Here is a 26,260-nt window from a genome sequence, read left to right on the forward strand (position 1 = left end):
CACACACATCCATGCCTGAGCACGATTCAAACCTGCGACCACAGCAGCAGCGCGGTTCCGAACTGAAGCACCTAGAACCGCTCGGCCACAGCGGCCGGCCCTGTGACAGAACTGGAATAGGTTGTAGCGGGAAAATGTATGGGACAGGTGTTACATCTAGGTCTACTGCAGAGATATGAGCCATGATGCAAGGGTTGGGAACAGGGGTGGAGTAGGGACACACAAGAATATTTTGTAATTTGGGAGATCACCAGAATGCCACTGTGGGACAGGTGGGAGGACAGTGGGGAGGAAGTTTCTCATTTTAAGAAACAACAAGGGGTACCCGAAATCCTGGTGGAGACAGATGGGCTGGCCGTTGTGGCCGAGCGGTTCTAACCACTTCAGTCTGGAACCACGCAACCGCTACGGTCGCAGGTTCGAATTCTGCCTCAGACATGGAGACATGGATGTGTGTGATGTCCTTAGGTTAATTAGGTTTAACTAGTTCTAAGTTCTAAGGGACTGATTACCTTAGATGCTAAGTCCCATAGTGCTCAGAGCCATATGAACCATTTTGAGACATATGGTGGGTATGTGGCGGGTGGGTGGGGTAAGTGACTGGAAGAGAGACAAGGCACACAGCAGACCTGTTTGTGGACAGGTTTGGGAGGGTAATTTTGGTCTGTGAAGGCTTCAGTGGTGCCTAGACTGAAGGAAGATACTTCTTGGTGTGGAATTGTCAACAGTTGTACAACTGCAGGTATTGTAGGTGGTTGGTAGGTCTGATGTGGACGGAGATATGGATGTAGCAATCCTTGAAGTGGATGTCAACATCGAGGAGGGAAGTTTGTTGGGGTTAGGAGGACCAAATGAAGTGAACAAGGAGAACGTGTTGAGGTTCTGGAGGGATGTGGATAGAGTTCCTAAGATGCCCACTGCTGTACCATAAGTTTATTCGTAGGTGATGCCTTCAAAGAAGAAGTAATTATGAGTGAACACATAGTTGGCCATGGTGAGCAGGAAGAGGGTTGTAGGTTTGGAGTCAGTCAGGCATTGGAAAAAGTAGTGTTCAATAGCTGCGAGGCCATGGGAATTGGAGATGTTAATGTAGAGACAGGTGACATGCACGGTGATAAGCAGTTCACCAGATGGTAAAGGAGCAGGAAGTGTGGAGAGTCAGTGGAGAAAATGATTGGTGTCTTTTATATAGGAGGCCACATTCAGCATAATAGGCTGAAGGTACTGTCCACGAGAGCAGATATTCTATCTGTAAGGACGCAGCAAGCATCCAGAATGGTGTGTCCTGGGTGGTTTGTTATATGAGCTTTAGGAATCATCTTGAAGGTAGGAGTGTGGGGAGTGGTGGGGATAAGGAGAGATGTAGACTCAGGGCAACTGTTCTAGGATGGAGGAAGGACTGGAGATCCTACTCTTCTTTCCTATGTTTTTTTTGTCACCTTCAGAACCACACAGGCTCTGATTTTCTAGCCACCCTCTATGAATGATCTCATCCACACACGAAACATGACTACATGCCCATGTGGATTGTAGGTGCAGTGTCTCATGCCCCACATTCTTCTCACTGATCGAATTATTCCCGGACTCTCGAATTTATGTCATTACCTACCTTCAGCATTGCATATCTTCGCATGCTTTTCTGTTACCTTCCTGTACCATACACACTTCATTGCACCCTCTATATAACCCTTTCCCCTTTAATCTCCTTGTTCAAGCATGCACATACTAATCCAATTTACTGCAATTACACTTTCTGCCCTCTCTTCACACAACTCCACCCACCAACCTGCATCCTACTATTATCATCTGTTTATCTGTCTGTCTGTCTTTGATCTCACTGTGTTTTCACATTAATTTAGCTCATTTTCATCTATCATTAAGGGCCCTACTCACTTGTGTTTCATCTTTTTCTATTTCATCCTTTCTGTGATTTTTCTTTGACAGCTGTCACCCACTCCACACCATGAAGTTTATTCCACGCTGTCTAGCCACCTGTGGTTGTCCCATCTGCAGTGATGAGCAGCCAGTCTCCAAATACGTCAAGTGTCTCACTGAGGTCACCACAGACCCAATTACCCTCCCAACCTCATTCAGGAACAGATCTCCTGTGCCATGTCTCTCCATTCACCTACCACTCCCCACATATCCACTATCCCCCACAAAGGAGCACTTCTCTCATGACTCAGCACCACCCTGAATTGGAGCAAATGAATCACATTCTATACCAGGGTGTCGACTACCTCTCATCATGCACTGAATTTAAAATATCCTTCCCACTCCTCCCACAGTGGTTTTCCACCACCCACCCAAGCTACGCAATATCCTCATCCATCCTTACTCCAGCTCTGTTCCCAGTCCTTTGCCTCATGCAGGGCCGTCATGAGGGTGTATCAACTGTAGTGGTAGTTATAGGCCTCACAGTTGAAGCGGTCTCACGCTAAAGTTGTGGAGAGTGGTGCTAGACACAGGAAGTACAACTTCATGAATGCAAGAAATTGTGCTAATGAAATTTTATTTGCTCTGTGGTGCTAAGCACGTTTGTCTCTGGTCTAATTATGGATGTAATACTACATATATGGGTGGACAGAGGGACCAGTGCTTACGTAGTACACCAGCCTCATATTGGACAAAATCTGGCAATGTTGGTGCTAAAGTGAGAAGCTAAAAGTTAGAAGCACAGGTGTTTCTGTAGGAATGCTGCTATCTTTGGCTCTGTCCCTCATCCAGCCCAAACTGATAGCTGGCAAAGGTGAAGGGATAGCAGTTATACATGAAACATTTGTACGCCTCATTGTGTGTAAGTTGAGGGTGCACAGAGTTTTTTATTTTGTGAACATTAACATCAAAGAGGTCAGTTTTTCTTTGTTTATTGTTTGCTGATATGCAAACTGATAACAGTGATATGTCCAGAGAGTCAGTCTACAAGTTTTAATATCATTTTTTTCTTTTAGACGAAGGTAATCAATTATGCTTCACAGCAAGCCCTGATAGAGGCAGAGGGCAAGATTCAGATGTGGAGCTGAAAAAAAAACATAAAAGAAAATTACAGGAGAAATTGCAATTACCACAAAAAAGTGCCCTACAAAAATTATTGTGCAGTCGCTCAATGCAGTTGTTTGACCAGACGTCAAAAGCAGAGTCAATCAGTGAATGACAGATGAAAGCAAAGAGGAAGAAACTACTGAAGTACTTTGAGTAAGGACGACAATCAGTCTACTTATTCTACTGCTAAATCTGAGCCAGTGGTGATGTTTTTATCAACTGACATCGAAAGGTTAGATTCGAAAAGAAATTCAGTAGCTCCCTCACAGTCAAATCTAGCCGGATCTTTGGGACTGGCAATTGATTTGAATTACGCAGAAAAATTGGCCAGATATTACTAATGCTTCAGTGATGGAAATTCTGGTACAAAACGGTCCTCCAGAAATTCCTTCATCACTCACATTGCCAAGAAATGAAGATGGTCAGCACTTTTCCAAAGATTTTTGCTATCAGTGAAATTAATTCAAGAACTTGGTTCATTTACTCTAAATCTTAAGATGTCACCTACTGCTTCTGTTACCAAATCTTCAAAATTAAATAAAAACCACATGTAGCAAGTAAACTCTGCAAACCTGAACTATTTAACTCATGGATTCATCGTAGTGATGCCCTTCAAAAACATGAATGCTTGGAGGATCATATTTTATCCTTCACCAAACGGAATGGTTGGAATTGAAACAAAGGCTAAAAAAGAGCTACTCCATTACGACTAAGGCTAAGAAAGAGCCGCGCCATTGACAACATGGACAAAGCATGAATAAGTCAAGAAAAGAAACAATGGCAAGATGTTTCAGCAAGAATAATTGCAGTGACAGACTGTTTAGCACAAATGAATTCAGCATTTCGGGGTTCTTTGTCAACAATTTACCAACCTGACAATGGAAACATCCTGAAACTGACAGAAATAATTGTATCTTTCGATGCACCGATGAAGGAACACTACATTGTATTCATGACAAGGAGGCTCATTATCACTACCTTGGACTGCAAATTCAAAATGAAGTGACTGAAATGTTAGATAAGTTGTAACTATATTTGTATTCATGGGTATGTGTGCGGATGGATATGTGTGTGTGTGCGCTGGAGTGTATACCTGTCCTTTTTCCCCCCTAAGGTAAGTCTTTCCGCTCCTGGGATTGGAATGACTCCTTACCCTCTCCCTTAAAACCCACATCCTTTCGTCTTTCCCTCTCCTTCCCTCTTTACTGATGAAGCAACCTTGGGTTGCGAAAGCTTGAAATTTGTGTGTGTGTGTGCGCGTGCGTCTGTGTGTTTTATTGTGTCTATCTACCAGTGCTTTCCCATTTGGTAAGTCACAGCATCTTTGTTTTTTTATATATATTTTTCCCCCACATGGAATTTTTCCCTCAGCTAAGGGAAAGATGCTAGGTGATATTCGAGCAGCAAAATATTATGCTGTCATCCACAATTGCATCCCAGACATCAGTCATCAAGAACAAATGAGTTTGTGTATCTGTTACAGCAAGGTGTCGACTGTTCCAGTTCCAACCATAGTAAAAAAATTCATTCAGTTTTTAGTAGCGAGAAATACAACTGGAGAAGGGCTGTTGAAGGTTATAATAAAAGCGCTTGAAGAAAACAATTTAAACATCATGGATTGTACAGTCCAAGGATATGATAAAGGAGCTAATATGAAAGTAAAGTCCACAAGAATACAGGCTCGAGTTTTGCAGATCAACAAGTGGGCAATGTTTACACCATGTTTTACAGCTTGAACTTGATCCTTGGAGACATGAGCAAATGTAGTATGGACGCAATATTTTTCAGCATAATACAACAACACTATTTTTAGCATCTATAGAAAGGTGGACTATTCACAACTGGGAATCAAACACTGAACCTTTGAATTTGCAGTCAGACTTCTGTCCTCTTAGTCACCAACCCAACAGTCACAATATTACCTACAATCACAATACTGCAAGCACAAACTGGTAATGGCCATTTACAATATGCAGTACTCACCAAAAGGATTGTATGCTGGTTGCTTTTTCTTATTACGGGGATAAATAATAGATGTTATAAGGCTTCTGCCAAATCTCTTTTCATACAATGCACTGACAGCTAATGATGCAACAAAAGAACAGTCAGATATGACCTGAAAATAGAAACATCTCATAAGTTTCTTGTGAATGTGCTGGGTTCTTCACAAAAAAAACTGTAGTGTCTTAGATTAGAGACTGATACCTTCCTTGATGAGAAAAGAAATTTGTAAAAAAAACAATGGGAAAACACTCAAACATACTCACTGTAAAAGGAAAACTCAGAGCAGTACTCACCATTATTAAAAGTGATTATGGTATTTCTTATACTCATATTTAAAACAGTCACTATAATGACTAAAATGAAGGACACAATATTCTAGTCTTAACTGCCTCAGGTAAAATCTCATGCCCACCAAGATAAATTTTAAGTACCAATCTTTTGAATGAAAGACACCTCCTTTCACAGCAGATGTAAATACTTATATATTTCCCTCTAAAACAGCATGTGCCTGATTGATTGACACAGTTTATTATGGTACCAAAAAAAAAAAAAAAAAAAAAAAAAAAATACCAATAGAAATGCATGGCATTCAGCTTATTTTCTGAAGACTAACTAAATATCTTACCTGAGACTAATAGTAGAGGAAATGTAAAGTAAACCTGAATACATTATATCTACATTTTCTAGCTGTAGAAAATATACAAAAGAAGAATGTTTTTGAACTCACTGTCTGTTTGATACTGAAGCAATCAACATGTGACCCAACAACCATCTTTGGTTCTGAGCAGAATTCCTCTGGCCGAGCCCATCGTGCAAAATCCTTCCGCTGTTTTGGTGACAATGGCAGTGGACCATCACGGTCTGTGTATGGTAACGAATATTGGAATCGTTCTGATAAATCAACACTCATAAACGGTACATATTCTTTTCCATTTATATTTGAAGTCTGTAATAAAACTCGTTTCTCTTCTTCTGTATAAGTATCTTGTCCAGTAATTTTCAAATGTGCACTGCTGCCACGATGAAGCTGTGGTCCAGTTCCTAAGATATAAAAGAAAAAAAAGATTTTTTAAAAATGAAATCATTTCTGGTTTTGGCTGTTAAAACATTATTAACTGTGACTGCAATTTTGAAATGTTGTCATTTTTCAAGTGTCGTCAGATGATGTAACCCATTCAAATAATATACGGCTGTGCTATTGTGTACAAGCAGTTTCATGAGAGGATGTTTATTTTCAACTGTTCCATACATCATATACATTATAGAGCTAGTGAAATAATGATGTAAACACCGAAATTTAACTTTCTTGTTGTAGTCATGCAGTTACATAACAGTTTTCATTTTAAGAATATTGTTTTGTTGTGTGTGTTTAATGTGTGTTCTATATTTTTACAGACATGTCAAACGGAGAAAGAATTCCATGCACTTTCCACAGAGGAAATGTCAAGATTATGGGATTCTCAAATAATAAAGCACAGAGGGAAAAATAATCATGTTTCCAATATTTAAAACTCCAGTATGTAGAAACCAGAAATAAAACAACACTAAATAAGATTAGAATAGAATATGTTTAAAAATTAAAGCCCTAAAAGTATTTGATTTTTATTTAGTTTTATTTATTTATTTTAGTTTTAAGTTCCACAGACTCTTAATGTGTATGTATCACTAGGGTGTAGATTGTGTTAGATTATTACAATAATAAACATATGTAAAAGGTCATAAGGCTTACAATCTAAATCATATTGAACAGATACAAGAAAAGGGAGGTCCAAGTGTTTGGATAATTGTAGTGATAATAGTTACACATACAAACAACAACTTTAACACACTAATTCTTTAAAAAAATGTTTTGTTAAAAAGTGAGATACCAGTGATATACAGTAAGTTCACACAGCAATGCTTAAAATTACTAACAATGCACAAAGTATTATTACACACTGTCAAAAATTTCCTGTAAAGACGAGAAAGAATTATCCAAAAAATACATATCCCCAATAACTTACTTGACACGAACTGGAAGTTTATTGTATTCCTCTATGCTTGAATAACTTATTCTCTTCTGCACCATCCCATTTTTTTTTTTTAATCTTCATGAAGATTAAGCTTATTTCCTGTATAATGATCAGGATATGCACTGTTAATTTTGTAAATTATACAATTCTTGTTGACAAGACACCAACACACACAAATGTATTGATATGACATGGTGAGGAAACCCAGCTTTTTCTGCAAGAGCATCTAGGATGGACTCTACTCATAATTCTGATGACTCTCTTCTGTGTCATTAAGACTTTATTTGGTTGTGACTGGTTTCCTCAGACTATAATTCCATAAGTCATAAATGAATGGTAATATCCAAATTGTGTATCCTTGATTGTTTCCTGGTCACAAACAGATGCAATTGAGAAAACGGCAAAGGCTGCCAAATTCAGTCTCTTATATACGTCGATGAAGTCAACTGACCAGTTCAGGTTGATATTAGTATAGGTATTCCCAGAGTTTGGAAGACTCACTCTCAATATTTCTTTGTTACAACATTTTATCTCAGCATTTTCTTTTTTTGTGTGCTGTCTGAAACTGAATGAACTGAACATTGTTCACATTGAGGGACAGATGATTTGAATATAGTGGCAACAGTTTTTTCTTTGCTGCAGCTGGGTCCTTTGACAATTGTAATGATTGTGTCATCTGCAAACAGGGTGGCTCATACAGCACAGCACATCACTTACAAAAATTAAGAATAGTAAAGGAGCAAGCACTGAGCCCTGCGATACTCAACCTTTCACTGTGAGAGTGACAAAACAGAATTATTTCAACACTACCTTTCACTTTCTGTCATCTAGAAATGACTTCAGCCACATCCCTATTTTACCATTTAAGCCATAGTGCTCATCAGATTTCCTACACAAAACTCTATGAACTACTCAGTATAAGGACTTAGATCAGAGGTAAAATGACATTAGGCAACTATCCAGTATCGAGCCTAAATTTACCATCTGGCCTGACACTAGATAGCAGATTTTCAATAAATTATGAAAATTTCACAAAACTGACTTTAGTTAGTTCACATGTAAGATACTCTAAACACAAATAAAATGACAAAGTTTTCAAATCAAAACACAGTTTATTATTCATTTTAACACAAAAATAAATCAGCACATGTACTGAATTAGAGGCAAGTTCTGGTGAATGAATACCAATTTCTCTGCATTAATGGATAACAGGCAGTTCTGTTTGTCCTCAGAAATAAGTTCAGCTTCAGATAAAAGTCTTTTGCTATATACATTGCAGCAAGGTGCTGAAAGGTAAATTCTGGAAAACTTTGCCAAATTCAGGTACTGTGTCACATTTGGGGATCACCACATACAAGGGTCATGACTGCAGTCAATTCAAACTGTCTTCAAATAATTGTTTCAGTATCCTCGCCAATGAACACTGTGATGGAGGCAGATGAGCTGGTATGTGTAGTGCAGCAGCAGAGTGCTGAAGTCTGCCATGGAGGGTGTATACAACGTAGTACGAGTAGACCTGCTGGCCGAAGCGTTTACCTGCTGGTGGCAGTAGGTCAGGTGGGCCAATGCTTATGTGGAGTTCAATCACCATGGACTTCAGCTTCCACTTCGTGCCACGTGTTGTTGCAGAGTGCTTAGTCATTAGCCTTCCACACCAGCCATGTGCTGAGTTATTCCCGTGCCCATTTCTATGTTGTGGTATCGCAGCAGTGGGTAATTGTTCAGGTGCAGAAGTTAGCACAGGAAGTTCCAGGGATGTAAGACAGCAACTGGTGCCGCCCAACCACTAGCTGTGCAAGTGCCACACCCCCTGAGGTGAGGCACCACTGACACCATTAATCAAGAGGATAAAGTGACCCCTGACTGCTGTTGTACCCAGTTCTTACAGAGTGGTAGACAAGTTTTTGCTGAGATGTTGTGTAGCTCCAGTCTACATCCATCTACTACCAACATAGTGTAATTGAACTTTTGAAAGTAATACCTCAGAACTGGCCTCAAGATTTTTGTTTATGTCTTCATTGTGAACAGTTGAAGTGTTTGACTTGCTCCAGAATTGGTTAGAACTTGTATCTGGAATTTATCAAGGAGTCATTCCACTAAAGTATAACATAACAGTTTCTAAGAGGTTCTGTTCTCTCATTCCTCTTATTCTGCCTAAGAATCCACGCACCATCCTGATGGGACATGAATACTTTTAGCTACGAGAGTACCTAGTCACTTCATATGTCAGTTCAGACACTTTGATTCCCATAGATTGACTCACATGGCAAGATTGTTTTCCTTTCATGGGGTTATCTTTGCCAGAAATTATTTAGTCACCATCACCTTGCGAAGTATCCTTGCCAACTGTCTAGTGTAGTGGCATTGTCACACTGGTGCAGATATTCAACTGGTGATGAAGGTTGTTCTTATGCATGTGATGCCCATATCTTTCTTTCTTTTCCACTTTTCCTGGTGTTCAACTTGGGCCACCATGGACCTGGCATTTCTGCACTGCTGACAGGAACAATTGTATCTCTAGAAGGTGCAGCAAAATCTGCAGCCGCAGCAACAGGATTAGATGCAGGCACAGATAAACCAGAATGTGGACTTCCTTTGCACCCTTGCCTCACCAGTGGGGGATCAGGTGTCAGCTGTGGAGTCTTCTTCGCAGCCCCCACCACCCCAGCCCCGTTTGCTGGTTTTGATGAGTCAGTGGAATGGTGGGAGAATTATCTGAGCCAGTTCTTACTCCACTGCCAGGTAAGGCGTATCTTCGATCCAGCTGTTAAGGCTAACTTGTTGTCATCCTACAGTGAGAGTTTATATGAAGCTGTCCAAAATTTGAGACCCTTCACCAATCCCGAGAAACTCCCTTTTGAAGAGCTTTTTAGGTTGCTTATGCAGCATTTCAGACATAAAACCCATGCGATGGTGGCACAGTTGCAGTTTCACTAGCACCACAAGCACTCTGGGCAGTCATATGCAGCCTGGATCACCGATTTACAGGGCCTCTTGTGCAAGTGTCATTTTTAATATTCCAAATGTGCTACCTCTTATGCAGACTCACAATTTCATGATGTGATTGTCCAGTTTGCTCCAGATCCTGAGGTTCAGACTATTACCCATTTGATAATGATTGACCCCTGACTTTGAGCTTATATCCTGGTCACATTGCATTACAAACATCAGTGTGTTGTACCCTGTCATAATTGTGGAAATGTCTACTTAAATGTGTATGAATATTACATCTTAGTTCGAATGGGGGAGGGGGAAGCGGGGAAGGGGAGAGGGGGCCGACATACACAATAATATTTAAGAGAAACTGTGCTCTTTTTTAGCTTTTTCGGTGAGTGTCAACTTTAAATATGCATAAAAACCAGACTGTAAATAGGAGAAAAATTTCCTTTGCACAGTTTAAAGATACAACCTTGTTCTATTTACAGGCAGATTTTCATTATTTTCTGATTGCTTGTTTCATCACAACAACATCAAATGCAAGATGCTGCGATTGAGCTTACTGTCCTAGCTACAGTGACAGAAAAGGCACCAGTGTTGAGCTTTAACTTTTGTTGGTTACATCATATGTCTTTACTACTCAGTACTCCTTGTGTTTTATTAAAAAACTAGAAACCTGCCTCGATTGCGAAAAAAGCACCTAGTGTTAACCTAGGTTTCAGCGTAGTTAACACTAGGTGCTTTTTTCGCAATCGAGGTGGGTTTCTAGTTTTTTAATATATTAACCAACAATTGCTGATGCGCTGCGATGTTGAAGGTTCTCCTTGTGTTTGTTATTTAAGAGTTTGTAAAGCAATTGTGTTAGTAGCTGCAATTCATGCGAGGCTGTGGTGAAGCTTAGTTGTTTACACCAGTGTACTGTCATTGTTCTAATGCGCCACAAGCGCGTGTTCTTCAGCGAAGAACGGCAATTTCATAGTCGAATTCCAGTAAAGCATTGCCGCATTCAGTTTTTATTGGAAGTAAAGGGAAATAATATGCAAAGTCACAAATAAATGCTCAATATGCAAGCAGCTCACAATAAATGAACATTTTTATGGCACAGTTCAACAGTAAATGTAAAAGTCGACTAGCTCAAATAAACCTCACAGTACAGAATGATAAATCTAATAAAACCTACTTCAATCACTTTCACTGCTGGCTGTCAACTCTTTGTGCATAACTGTTTTCAAGGTTGTGTACAAGACTAGCAGAGCTTAGTGACACAACTGTAAAGTACCATTTATTTTGAAATTCTTGTTCTCCTTTGCTAACTTGTATTTGAAAAATGCACAAATAAGTTCAATGGTATTCAACTTGCAGTACACTACAGGCAACCAAAGGAGTTTAATTTCCTCGAATCATGCAATGTGCTTTCCAAAAGGCTTTCCTGTGCCCTGAAGTGCAGTTGCACATGTTCCAATAGGCCAGATGTATTAAATTGCTCACATGATATGACATTGGATGGAAGCTCTACATTATTGCTTTCCATTCTTTCAATAATAGAATCATTTCTTCATTCTGTAGATAGATTTTGGGATTTATTATTGTAATATGGAGTCTGATATAAAACAATTGCAGATCTGTTTGGCAATTTTTCAAGAACGCTCCTAAGCCACTCTTCACATTGTCTGGCATTCATTTTAGAATGATAATCTGTACTTCCTTTTTGCCCAACTAAACATAAGTTAGCATTCTGCATGAACCCATCTTTGTTCCTAATAAGGCACATTATAATCCTTCTTCCAGAACCAGATGGTGTTTGAATTTCTCTTCTCCAGCCATTCCTCTTCCTCTGTAATAATTGTATACATTTTCTTCTGTATAAGGCTTTTTTTTGTTCCTGCAAAACAAACTTTCTGGGATGATTTGCACTACACCAACTCTCTTCAGTGTAAAAATAGTCCATCCAGTGTTGCATAAGTGTCTTAAATCCCACAAGAACTTGACTCTTTTTCCTGGTACTTGGTTATTTTCCATCAGCACAGGTTTTTTGCTGAAATTTTTGTATCTAAAGCCCAATTTTCGAATAGCACGCCAAAGGATTGTTTCACTCATATCAGGAAAATCTTTCATTTCATTCTTCAACTTTTCCAACATGGCTGCCACTGTTAGAAACTAGTTTCCTCATAGAAGTCATGGATTTTTCTTCTTATGACTCTATGTGTAAACTTGTCCAAAACAAAATTCTGTCACCTGCCAGAACTGTTTTTTGGTGATACAAGACATGAAGTTTCTCATATTATCCTCAAATTTGCTGCTCTGTACTTTCATTAATACCAACACATTCTAAAGTTCTCTTTACTGGCTGTGATATGGAACTACCTGCACCCTGTTCTTTTTTGGTGTTAAAGTAAGCACACACGCTGATCACCATAGACTTTTCGCAACTCCGTAAATGAGTAATTGATGCATGGTTTCACACAAGTACAAAGCAACTAATTATGTTACGAGCACACTCTCACATTAATACACAACAACAAGTCGGAGCACAATTGTTTTCTATCTGACAGAAAGCTGCAATGCAAACACTGTAACAATGAACAATGAAGTGGAAACACTGTTCAGAAGTCTGGCATCATAGCACATGGTGCATAGAAATGCAAAAACAGTCAAAATAAAGATGTGCTATTAGCACTTTATGTAGATTTATATGCATAGAAACATAATGTCTTTGGAAGGCAACAACAGATCTTGTGTTTACACTTTTCATCTTATATTATGAATCACCATTAGATTAAGAGTAACACTCTTTTTTTCTTTCTTTTTCTTTTCTTTTTTTTCCCTTTGAGTCGTCAGTCTTCTGACTGGTTTCATACAGCCTACCAAGAATTCCCTTCCTGTGCCAACCTCTTTATCTCAGAGTAGCACTTGCAACCGACGTCCTCATTTATTTGCTGGATGTATTCCAATCTCTGTCTTCCTCTACAGTTTCTGCCCTCTGCAGCTCCCTCTAGTACAGTGGAAGTCATTCCCTGATGTCTTAACAGATGTCCTGTCATCCTGTCCCTTCTCCTTGTCAGTGTTTCCACATATTCCTTTCCTCTAGGTATCTGAGCAGAACCTCCTCATTCCTTACCTTATCAGTCCACCTAATTTTCAACATTTGTCTGTAGCACTACACGTCAAATGTTTTGATTCTCTTCTGTTCCAGTTTTCCCACAGTTCATGTTTCACTGCCATAAAATGCTGTGCTCCAAATGTACATTCTCAGAAATGTCTTCCTCAAATTAAGGCCTATGTTTGATACTAACAGACTTCTCTTGGTGAGGAACGCTCTTTCTGCCAGTGCTAGTCTGCTTTTGATGTCCTCTTTGCTCCATCTGTCATTGGTTATTTTGCTGTCTACATAGTAGAATTCCTTAACTTCATCAACTTTGTGACTGTCAACCTGATGTTAAGTTTCTTGCTGTTCTCATTTCTGCTACTTCTCATCGCTTTCATTTTTCTTAAATTTACTCTCAATCCATATTCTGTACTCATTAGAGTGTTCATTCCATTCTGAAAATCATGCAATTCTTCTTCACTTTCACTCTTGCAGCACAGGTGTCCTGCTCATTGTGCCAACCAGTAGTGCTGCCCCAATTGTCATTTGTTGTATGTTTCCCAAGATTGCATGTGAAGGATGTGTGTCGAGTATGCCATCAGATAGGCCATTTGGCAACTGCTGTGACACTCACTGGGCTATGACTCCGGCATTGGATGCCCTGGTGTATTCACTGGCCTGTGACGCTCCAAGCGATACCCTGCATGTATTGCCCAAGAGTAATTTGCTTACGCTGTTAGTGAATGGGCAACTGGTCGAATTTTAAGCAGACATGGGAGCAACATCAGTTTCATTAATATAAGTACGGGCTGTTGTGGTGCCTGAAGTTTCAGTGGCTGCTTCTTCAGGTTGTGTCTTATAATTAACAGAGCATTCCTTTAAGGGTGAAATACTCCATCTCAGCACCTTACAAAACTGTGAAATATCTATTAACGTTGTTTCATTGTTTGTGGTCAATTCACCACTGCTACAAAATATCTTTGGGCAAGACAATTTTTCTGTTTTTAGCTTCCAGATCATTGATGAAGAGCATTTAGTGTCTCGATCTATTCCTTTTCATGATTTGCACACCTCGTTGCAGTCATACAGCCTGCTGGTTGAGAATATTTTGGTGCAGGCAGAAAATTTCAAGGCATATATTTCTCTTAAGCCATCAGCGAAACCTTAACTCTGTTGCCACCGCTCCATTCTGCTTGCCATGTGCAGACATGGTAAAGGTTGAGTTGCAGCATTGGCAGGGTCAGGGCATCATTTCTTCTGTTTTTCCAGGTTGGTGGATGATGATTCGGAAGCCTGATGGCACTGTGCACCTTTCCGGCTTGGGACCTGTGGAAGGTACATTAGCTTATTTGTTTTAGTTGTAAATATTTGTGATGTATTATTGTTTTTCTGATATGTTCTACATCCTGGAGGACCTCCTCATTGAAGATCAGTTGGAATGAAAGTAAATCAAATCTAATCTAATCTGGCAATTTTAATCTGACAATCAATGTGTAATTTGTCAAGGATAAGTATTCCATCCCAGGGCAGGTGGAATTGTTGGCAAAGTTGTTAGGAGCATACTGCATCAACTTGCTCCATGCTTACTTGCAGCTGCCATTGGACACAGTTCTTCAGACTGTCTTGGTCCTTAAGAACCCATTTGGACTTTACCAGTTTACTTGCTTGCCTTGTGGAACCTTGTTTGTGCCTTGAATTTATCTACGGTTTTTGGATCAGTTGATTCAGGACATTCCTTATTGTGTCAATTACCTGCATGACATCTGGGTGGGCCCTACTCAGGAGCATCTATGAAACCTTTAGTCAGTTTTCAAACACCTCCTGGAGAATGCCTTTGCTGCAAATTGGAAAAGCAGTAAAGGCGATTAAAAGCCTCAAATGCAAAATGTCAGCAGGTATATATGAGCTACCAGTGTCACTTACAATCTGTACGACTTCACAAATTGCAAAGCTCCTTGCTCATGTTGCCAATTTATCATTCACTGAGGTAGTATTCCCCCACAGATTAAAAACTTCAGAAATGAAGCCTTTTTTTCAAAAGTGATAATAGATATATTTGAAAATTATCGGCCCATATCACTCCTCTCACCATTCTCTAAAGTATTTGAGATACTGATGAAACAACAAACTCCTAATCAACATGACTTTCAAACATGTAAAAGACCAGAAACTGCAATAACGGATAACACAAATGAAATAATTATCAATCTAGATAATAACAATAATATTGTAGAAGTTAATGTAGATGTTTTGAAAACTTTCTTCACTGTCAGTTATGAAATCTTTTAGATAAGATGGGAGCAATTGGGATAGAAAATAAGTGGTTTCAATCTTATTTGCAAAATAGATCACAGGTTGTGGAACTTGCATCAACTCATTCCAATCATGATATCAGATAAGTATCTGATGGAAAGAAAGTCAAAATAGGTGCACCATATGGTAGTCTTTTAGACCCTCTTCTGTGCCATAATTATATAAATGATACAAAGACCTCAGAAATTGCAGCTAAGATCATGTTGTTTGCAGATGACACTAGTGTAATAGTGAGTGATGTTAAGGAACTCTGTCTACAACAACTAATCAAGTCATTGAAAGTATCTGCACTCATGGTTCAATGCCAACAGACTACGTAAAGAAAACAAAGTACATTCATTTTGGAAAAGTGAATCATGACCAGTATCTCCAGCTGGTACTGGGTGGAAATGAGACACAAATGGTATGATGCGCAAAGCTTTCAGGATTATATGTTGATCAGGACAAACTGGGAAGACCATGTAAGTAAATTCCCAGAGACTCAGTTCTGCATTGCTTTCTCTGAAAATCATTTCTAAAGTATGTTCCTCAAAGGTAACAGAATGGCTTACTTTGGTTACTTCCAGTCCCTTGTAACTAATGAAATAATCTCTTGAATGACATTTTTTGCGTTACAGGAAGGGTCTACTTCAATCTTGTTACACAGCTCTACAAGAACTCACTGTAAGTTCTTAGTCCTGCAAGTTGTGTGTGTTTACAATAGCCTCCCTACACACATATAAATGTGTATTGATGGCAAGAGCTAATCTTGGAACCTGCGAACTAATAGTGATTATTGTAGTTGTAACGCTTGCAACTGTGGGTTACTCCATGTAGAGAGAGAAAAAAACTCACACTCAAAGACCTCTGAGGCACTTTGGTGTCATTCTTCACAATGAACTACCAGCATACATAAAGAAGTTGGAGAGGGAATGGCTTTTAGAGCAGCATTAAACTCATTTCTTGTCAAGAAGTGTTTCTGCAGTGTAAATGAATATGTTGGATTACATAAACAGTACAGCCTCATTTATTGTGGAGTACTTTTTACTCTGTTAAAAATGTACCAAACATCCTGTGTTTGTCTTTACATAAGAATGTTTCTATTGCTGGCAGCTGTTTTCTGCTTCATATGCACCTCCTAAGAGATGAGATCTACACGACTGGTCATTAAAATGCTACACCAAGAAGAAATGCAGATGATGAGCAGGTATTTATTGGACAAATATATTATACTAGAACTGACATGTGATTACATTTTCACACAATTTGGGTGCATAGAGCCTGAGAAATCAGTACCCAGAACAACCACCTCTGGCCGTAATAACGGCCTTCATACGCCTGGGTGTTGAATCAAACAGAGCTTGGATGGCATATAAAGGTACAGCTGCCCATGCAGCTTTAACACAATACCACAGTTCATCAAGAGTAGTAACTGGCGTGTTGTGACGAACCAGTTGCTCGGCCACCATTGACCAGATGTTTTCAATTGGTGAGAAATCTGGAGAATGTGCTGGCCAGGGCAGCAGTCGAACATTTCTGTGTCCAGAAAGGCCCGTACAGGACCTGCAATATGCGGTCATGCATTATCCTGCTGAAATGTAGGGTTTTGCAGGGATCGAATGAAGGGTAGAGCCACGGGTCATAACACATCTGAAATGTAACGTCCACTGTTCAAAGTGCCGTCAATGCGAACAAGAGGTGACTGAGACGCGTAACCAATGGCACCTCATACCATCACGCTGGGTGATATGCCAGTATGGCAATGACGAATACACGCTTCCAATGTGCGTTCACCGCAATGTCGCCAAACACAGATGTGACCATGATGATGCTGTAAACAAAACCTAGATTCATCTGAAAAAATGATATTTTGCCATTCGTGCACCCAGGTTCGTCGTTGAGTACACCATCGCAAGCGCTCCTGTCTGTGATGCAGCGTCAAGGGTAACCGCAGCCATGGTCTCCGAGCTGATAGTCCATGCTGCTGCAAACGTTGTCGAACTGTTCGTGCAGATGGTTGTTGTCTTGCAAACGTCCCCATCTGTTGACTCAGGGATTGAGACGTGGCTGCACGATCCATTACAGCCATGCTGATAAGGTGCCTGTCATCTCAACTGCTAGTGATACGAAGCCATTGGGATCCAGCACGGTGTTCCGTATTACCCTCCTGAACCCGCCTGTTCCATATTCTGCTAACAGTCATTGGATCTCGACCAACGCGAGCAGCAATGTCGCGATACGATAAACCGCAATCACGATAGGCTACAATCCGACCTTTATCAAAGCCAGAAACATGATGGTACACATTTCGCCTCCTTAACATGAGGCATCACAACAACGTTTCACCAGGTAACTCCAGTCAACTGCTGTTTATGTATGAGAAATCGGTTGGAAACTTTCCTCATGTCAGCACGTTGTAGGTGTCGCCACCGGCGCCAACCTTGTGTGAATGCTCCGAAAATCTAATGATTTGCATATCACAGCATCTTCTTCCTGTCGGTTAAATTTCGTGTCTGTAGCACGACATCTTTGTCGTGTAGCAATTTTAATGGCCAGTAGTGTATTTCAAGATTAGTTGTGGTGAATATAGTGCTGGCAGGTGTTTGGGTGTTCATGCCTTTATACTTTTCAGCAGTGTTATATAATGTGTTCATGTGGTCACATTTTTTCAGGAGTGTAATATAACAAAATTTCATGTTCTAGTTATATCACTGATTAAACTTCTTGGGCATGTTTTAATCTCCTTGTAGACTAGTTATGTGCAGTTTTCTTTCCAAATCATGTACCAAGCAAAGTAGTTAAGCCAGTACTAATACACTGGACTCGCATTCAGGAGGAGACATCCGGACTTGGCTTTTCCGTGCTTTTCCCAAATTGTTCATGTGAATGCTCAGTTGGTTCCAACGATAAGGCCATGGCCAATTTCTTGCACTATCCTTACCTAATCCTATCCTAATCTGCATGCCTTTCATATCACCATCACCATCACCATCATCATCATGTTTTCTGCTACATCAGCAGGTCCTTTCCATCTCTATCACATGCAATCCATTGCTTCCTTCTTAACGCTGGTGTATGTTTTATATACATATACATTATTTTTTCCCAAATTGTTCATGTGAATGCTCAGTTGGTTCCAACGATAAGGCCATGGCCAATTTCTTGCACTATCCTTACCTAATCCTATCCTAATCTGCATGCCTTTCATATCACCATCACCATCATCATCATCATCATCATCATCATCATCATCATCATGTTTTCTGCTACATCAGCAGGTCCTTTCCATCTCTATTACATGCAATCCATTGCTTCCTTCTTAACGCTGGTGTATGTTTTATATACATATACATTATTTTTATATCTAAAAACAAAGATGATGTGACTTACCAAACAAAAGCGCTGGCACGTCGATACACACACAAACAAACACAAACGTACACACAAAATTCTAGCTTTCGCAACAAACGGTTGCTTTGTCAGGAAAGAGGGAAGGAGAGGGAAAGACGAAAGGATGTGGGTTTTAAAGGAGAGGGTAAGGAGTCATTCCAATCCCGGGAGCGGAAAGACTTACCTTAGGGGGAAAAAAGGACAGGTATACACTCACGCACACACACACACACACACATATCCATCCACACATAAACAGACACAAGCAGACATATTAAAAGGCAAAGAGTTTGGGCAGAGATGTCAGTCGAGGCGGAAGTGCAGAGGCAAAGATGTTGTTGAATGACAGGTGAGGTATGAGTGGCGGCAACTTGAAATTAGCGGAGGTTGAGGCCTGGTGGATAACGGGAAGAGAGGACATATTGAAGAGGCCTCCTACAAAACCTTTCACCTGACTCCATCAACGTCCTGACCCCACCGACACCCCACACCCCTACCTTCTACCTTCTACCTAAAATTCACAAACCCAATCATCCCGGCCACCCCATTGTAGCTGGTTACCAAGCCCCCACAGAACGTATCTCTGCCTACGTAGATCAACACCTTCAACCCATTACATGCAGTCTCCCATCCTTCATCAAAGACACCAACCACTTTCTCGAACGCCTGGAATCCATACCCAATCTGTTACCCCCGGAAACCATCCTTGTAACCATTGATGCCACTTCCTTATACACAAATATCCCGCACGTCCAGGGCCTCGCTGCGATGGAGCACTTCCTTTCATGCCGATCACCTGCCACCCTACCTAAAACCTCTTTCCTCATTACCTTAGCCAGCTTCATCCTGACCCACAACTTCTTCACTTTTGAAGGCCAGACATACCAACAATTAAAGGGAACAGCCATGGGTACCAGGATGGCCCCCTCATACGCCAACCTATTCATGGGTCGCTTAGAGGAAGCCTTCTTGGTTACCCAGGCCTGCCAACCCAAAGTTTGGTACAGATTTATTGATGACATCTTCATGATCTGGACTCACAGTGAAGAAGAACTCCAGAATTTCCTCTCCAACCTCAACTCCTTTGGTTCCATCAGATTCACCTGGTCCTACTCCAAATCCCATGCCACTTTCCTTGACGTTGACCTCCACCTGTCCAATGGCCAGCTTCACACATCCGTCCACATCAAACCCACCAACAAGCAACAGTACTTCCATTATTACAGCTGCCACCCATTCCACATCAAACGGTCCCTTCCCTACAGTCTAGGTCTACGTGGCAAACGAATCTGCTCCAGTCCTGAATCCCTGAACCATTACACCAACAACCTGAAAACAGCTTTCGCATCCCGCAACTACCCTCCCGACCTGGTACGGAAGCAAATAACCAGAGCCACTTCCTCATCCTCTCAAACCCAGTAACTCCCACAGAAGAACCACAAAAGTGCCCCACTTGTGACAGGATACTTTCCAGGACTGGATCAGAGTCTGAATGTGGCTCTCCAGCAGGGATACGACTTCCTCAAATCCTGCCCTGAAATGAGATCCATCCTTCATGAAATCCTCCCCACTCCACCAAGAGTGTCTTTCCGCCATCCACCTAACCTTCGTAACCTCTTAGTTCATCCCTATGAAATCCCCAAACCTTCTTCCCTACCCTCTGGCTCCTACCCTTGTAACCGCCCCCTGCGTAAAACCTGTCCCATGCACCCTCCCACCACCACCTACTCCAGTCCTGTAGCCCGGAAGGTGTACACGACCAAAGGCAGCGACACATGTGAAAGCACCCACGTGATTTACCTACTGACCTGCCTACACTGTGATGCATTCTATGTGGGAATGACCAGCAACAAACTGTCCATTCGCATGAATGGACACAGGCAGACAGTGTTTGTTGGTAATGAGGATCACCCTGTGGCTAAACATGCCTTGGTGCACGGCCAGCACATCTTGGCACAGTATTACACCGTCTGGGTTATCTGGATACTTCCCACTAACACCAACCCTTCTGAACTCTGGAGATGGGAACTTGCTCTTCAATATATCCTCTCTTCCCGTTATCCACCAGGCCTCAACCTCCGCTAATTTCAAGTTGCCGCCACTCATACCTCACCTGTCATTCAACAACATCTTTGCCTCTGCACTTCCGCCTCGACTGACATCTCTGCCCAAACTCTTTGCCTTTTAATATGTCTGCTTGTGTCTGTATATGTGTGGATGGATATGTATGTGTGTGCGCGAGTGTATACCCGTCCTTTTTTCCCCCTAAGGTAAGTCTTTCCGCTCCCGGGATTGGAATGACTCCTTACCCTCTCCTTTAAAATCCACATCCTTTCGTCTTTCCCTCTCCTTCCCTCTTTCCTGACGAAGCAACCGTTGGTTGCGAAAGCTAGAATTTTGTGTGTACATTTGGGTTTGTTTGTGTGTCTATCGACATGCCAGCGCTTTCGTTTGGTGAGTCACATCATCTTTGTTTTTAGATATATTTTTCCCACGTGGAATGTTTCCCTCTATTATATTCTTATACATTATTTTTGTAATATATCAATCTGCATGTCCAGCACTGTTGTAAAAATGGTCTAAGGATGAATAAATAAATTAAATAAATAAACTTTTTCATCTTCATTTACCACGCTATGATTATAGCACTTCTGTATTGTCTGTATTCTCCAAAATTTTGCCAGTCTCCCTTACCATCTCCCATTATTTTTCATTCTTTGCAATAGGGAAACTAAATATTTTGAAAAAATAAAAACCAACTGAACAGTTAGAAAACTACAGTAAGATAAAGGAGTAAATCATAAAGAATAAGGAGGAGGCAGGGGAGGGGGAGGAGGAGGAGGAGGAGGAGGAGGAGGAAGACGGATGGAGGAGGAAGACGGATGGAGGAGGAGGGTGAAATTAAGGCCCACTAATAATAAAGAAACATAATTACGTATACTGCATATGATGTTAAAACATTCCAAAAATAGGGAATACTGCAGACATTATAAGAAAAGCTTTAAATTCAGTTTTATGTCATATACAGGAGCAAATACTTTCAGATTAAATGTATTACATTTGAATAGAGTGATGCATGTGTTCTGTGGTTGTTTTCCTAATTCAGATCCTTTAAAGGCTATTGTGTTTTCAACAGACAAGTTACAAATAGGTGAAGCAACCATAATTATTGTCTCTCGTGCAGTCTGTGATCAAAGGCAATGGCAAATACTGCTTCACACCACTGAACAGGAATACAAAGAATGTACATATCAACTCCAGAAGATCATTTTACTTTTCCTCAAGAAGAGTAATGACAATCTTTGAAACTTCATGTGAAGTGCTAGTCTAGTTGCAATACATCATCCACATGAAAATCAGACACATTTTACCTGTCAAAGGTACACACTGACAAGTGCATCTTTGTAACACATTCACATAGATACACCTGGTCCATCAGTTGAGATCTGTGTAAACGGTAATGGTGTCCCTAAAATGAAAGTAGCCAGCAAAATGTGAAAAAAACAAATGCTGATTAGTCATGTTCATACTTAAATGTTTCAATTTCTTGTTTATCTTGGTACCAGTACAAGCTGCCAGTGATGGTGGTCATGTTTGTATGAGGTGTGCTTGCTTGTTTTTGTGTGGTGTGTGTGTGTGTGTGTGTGTGTGTGTGTGTGTGTGTTTTCTCTTTTCTGAAGAAGGCTAAAGCTAAACCGTAAAGATATAACAGTCTTTCTTAGTGTGTGTCTGCAATTTGTGAGTAGCAATCGATCCTTTTCCTAATATTGTTGATACACCAACCTGGAGTTTCCACTATTTGATTTGATAAGACATGCTATGTGTATGTTCACTGACCTTATCATGGAGTCTGTCTTTATTAGAGGAAGACCAAAAAAAAAAACCACAGTCTGCTGACATTATTTAGCATGGAAGACAGTCATTGATGTATGTTACATAAATACAAACACACATTACCTCTTTGAGATGAAGCTCTCACTGATATACTAGGGCTCTTTGCTTCTGGGATTGTAGGGACAGATGGTTGGACAGAGACTGAAGTTTCCTTTGGTTTGTGAGAAATCCCTTTCAGTTCCTCAGCCCGTTCCACAGCATTGCAAGTAACCTTCGTAAGTTTAGCATGGAGCACAGGATCATTGACAGCTGCTGCTCTCTACAAAACACAGTTACAAATAATAAAGAAAACCTAAAAAGAATGATCAATAAGTGTGATGGATAACATACTTCAAAACAAATCTTAAGTAAAAATCTAGTGTTGTCATAAAACTTTGTATGCCATTAAAACACTACACATTAGTAGGTATCTGTCAGTCCATTATTCTTTAAAGAATCAAACCCCCTGTGAATACTTTACAAACGAATTAAGTGTCAAATATCTGAAATTAAGCCTGAAGTGAGAAAAGGTTTGAAATTATTCTTAAAATTTGTTTGAAGTCACTAAGTGCTCTCATTATGAAACACTGGATGAACATCATGTAGGCAATTTGCACTTCACTCAAAGTAAAATCAAGTTTTTCATGCTTCTTAATGTTTATGACATCATCACGTCCTGAACTATGTGTTATACAATGATATAATTTTTGCACGTACATTCAGTGATATATGCAGATATTGTCTGACAAGTGTGTTGTGAAGAGAGTTAGTAGTATACAGAAGTAATAAATACAGATGTCATGCCTGATACTGAAGATGTGTGGATACTGTTTCCAACCAGTTTTTCAGCTAGAGTCAGTAATAAAGAAGTAATAAATTAAAATGTTATGTCTGGTGCTGAAGTTTTACAGCATGAACAGCGAAAATGTAGTGAAATCATGAACTTTTCTTCCTTTTATCATTCTGTGGGAATGTCAACAAGAAAATGTTTCATAAACATCCAATTTTATATGCACAGTTTGTTGGAAGTCACTAAGTGCTCTCATTCTAAAACACAGGATGAATGAAGTCCACGTATTAGTGCACTGTCAGCTATACTGCCTCAAGGCAAACACACAGTTTCTAGCTGAATTCTGGTTCTGTACTGCTTGCTTAATTCTATCATGCTTGAGAAATCATGACACCATATCAACCCCATTCTTAATCTGCAGAAGAGAGATGACATTACCATAGGTTCAATTCATGTTATACAGTACAATAACAGATTTTAAAAACAACTTATGCTCAAATGAGGAGGTTTTGAATAAATAGGCACTGGAATTGGCACACAAACTCCTGAAGCAGTGCCAAATATAAAGTCTTGCATCAGGATGGGAGATGCACAACTTTATAAGACCATAAGAGTACATGGTACTGATACTGTCAGTGTGACCATCTCACTGATGATGTGGTTCTCCTATTCCATAAATACATGTGACACCTGAGCTTATTAATTTAATTTTTTGCATGGAAAACTGTCACTTTCTGACCTAACATAGACCTCAGGCTATGCTGCATATTTGTCAGCACAACCAGGTTTTTATCTTTCATATTTGATGGCTTTGTCAACTCAAAACCCAACTCACATTCCAGCAAACCACCTCATAATTCGTGACACACTAAGAAAAAAGAAAAAAAAGAAAAAAAAAGCCAAGATTATAAATTTAATCTGAGCTATAAGGTCCCAACCTAGCCACAACCTTGCAAATCGTGACATACTTAGAAAAATGTCAAATATTTGTGTTAACAGTGGACAAGAGAATGGTTGCAAATTCAGTGTTATAAACTAATTATCTCTTTTCTCACATCTATATGGTTACATGAAAGTATCATCTCACTGATTACATGAAACTGATGTGTTGCTGACCTATAAGCAATAGAGAAACACTGTCATGACTACCACTGTCCCTGATCTAGACTTTAGCCACAAAGGACAGACACAGTGCTGACCTAAAGGGCCATATTATGATAGCTCATGTGCTTAGAAAAACCCTGTCAGTACTGTAGTGGTTGGCACAGATGGAAAAATAGCCTTAAAAACATTGTGAATGCTGAAGAAATGATTGTGTAACTGTCAGTTAATATTGTGATGAATGTCATGATTTAGGTTCCACGATGTGATCAGTATACTGAGCTTTTTATTATTTTAAGTTATACATGAATTCTAACAGCAAATGACTGTTGTTGAATCACGGCAAAAATGACAACTGTCAGCATTATTTTTCATGTCAACAGTTCCATTACATTTAGTAACTTGTGTTAATACAGTATTATGCTGAAAAGATGCCACTGATGAGTGACAATAAAAAATCTATTCATCAAGCAGTAGCAGAATAGACCTGTCTATTTTTCGCAGCTTTCCACTCTCATTAACTCGTACACGATGTTTCAGCAAATATCTCTGTCTTGCATATTACCCTGTCTTCCACCTTTAAGCTCTCACATTTTCAAATATCATCCGGTACAGTCCCCAGCAATCAGTCTTTCCTTTCCATACCGTCCGGTAAGTCTCCTCTGACTTGCGGTTCCTGGTGACTTTTCCGAAATCTACTCCTTTCTCTACACCTCTCCAGTCCTTTTCCTTCACCCTTCTTCCTTCCCCTTCAACCCATCTGCAGGGAGAAGGAGCCAATGGCTAAAATAGCTTATATACTCGTAATTATAATCTTCTTTAACGTGCTGCCGCTGCTTGGTGAGTACATTTTTTATCCATCAAATTATTATAAAAGTAGTAATAGTATTATGAAAAGCATAGATTGCTATTCACTGTACAGATGACATGCTGAGTTGCAGACTGGAATGATGAAAAGACTGTTACACTTTTAGCTTTCAGCCAAAGCATTCTTCAGAAAATAAAACACTAGAATTCCAGTCCAAACTGACAGATGTTGGTCATGTGTGCTTGAGGTGTGCTTGTGTGTGTGCGTGTGTGTGTGTGTATTCTTTTCTGAAGGCTACATGTGTAACAGTCTTTTCATTGTGCCTCTCTGCAACTTAGAATGCCATCTTTATGGTAACTAGCAATCTATACTTTTCCTAATATTGCTGACCTCCAACCCGTAGTTTCAATTATTATAAAAGTAGAGTTATCACATTTAAAAAGAGTTCTTTCATAAAATAGCATGTTTTATGTACTACTAGGGACAAGAAGGAAAGGGCAGAAAATATTTTCTGATCCTGTACAATCTTCCATTTTTGAAAAACACATGATCACACATTGTAACTCAAATGTAATGAATGTTCTGTCAGTGATTTGTATACACTGAACATACAGCAAACAAGAAATTTTTATACCTACTGCTTTCAAACCAAGATCTGCAGCATTTAAATAAAGTTCAATGGCTTCTTCTTTGTGGCCTGCTTCATCAGCATTTAATGCTTGATGAAATAAAAACTTGCACTTCAGAAGCTGCTGCTTCACTTCAGAACTGCCAGTATTTTCATTGCGTTGGGCACATACTGAAAAATACAATAAAACCTTTGAAAAATTAAAATATATATACTGTGATACTAGGTTTGCACCTACTGCTTCACTCACATATACTGTATAATCTGCACAGAATTTTTTTTTGTTTTTGTGTTTTTT

The 26,260-nt window shown here is 39.9% G+C and overlaps 1 protein-coding gene across 1 annotated transcript in view; it reads right to left on the reverse strand.

The window, feature by feature from the left end:
* Window positions 1-26,260, reverse strand: part of LOC126475508 (calpain-7-like) — a 103,198-nt gene that overhangs the window by 45,628 nt on the left and 31,310 nt on the right. Inside the window, exons 2-5 of the mRNA XM_050103421.1 lie at window positions 25,973-26,133; window positions 22,720-22,915; window positions 5,774-6,087; window positions 5,026-5,158 (exon numbers count right to left, since the gene is read on the reverse strand). Coding sequence (XP_049959378.1) covers window positions 5,026-5,158; window positions 5,774-6,087; window positions 22,720-22,915; window positions 25,973-26,133 — 804 coding nt within the window. The remainder of the gene's footprint in view (window positions 1-5,025; window positions 5,159-5,773; window positions 6,088-22,719; window positions 22,916-25,972; window positions 26,134-26,260) is intronic.

This window comes from Schistocerca serialis, chromosome 4 (assembly GCF_023864345.2).
Source record: "Schistocerca serialis cubense isolate TAMUIC-IGC-003099 chromosome 4, iqSchSeri2.2, whole genome shotgun sequence".
Lineage (NCBI taxonomy): Eukaryota > Metazoa > Arthropoda > Insecta > Orthoptera > Acrididae > Schistocerca > Schistocerca serialis.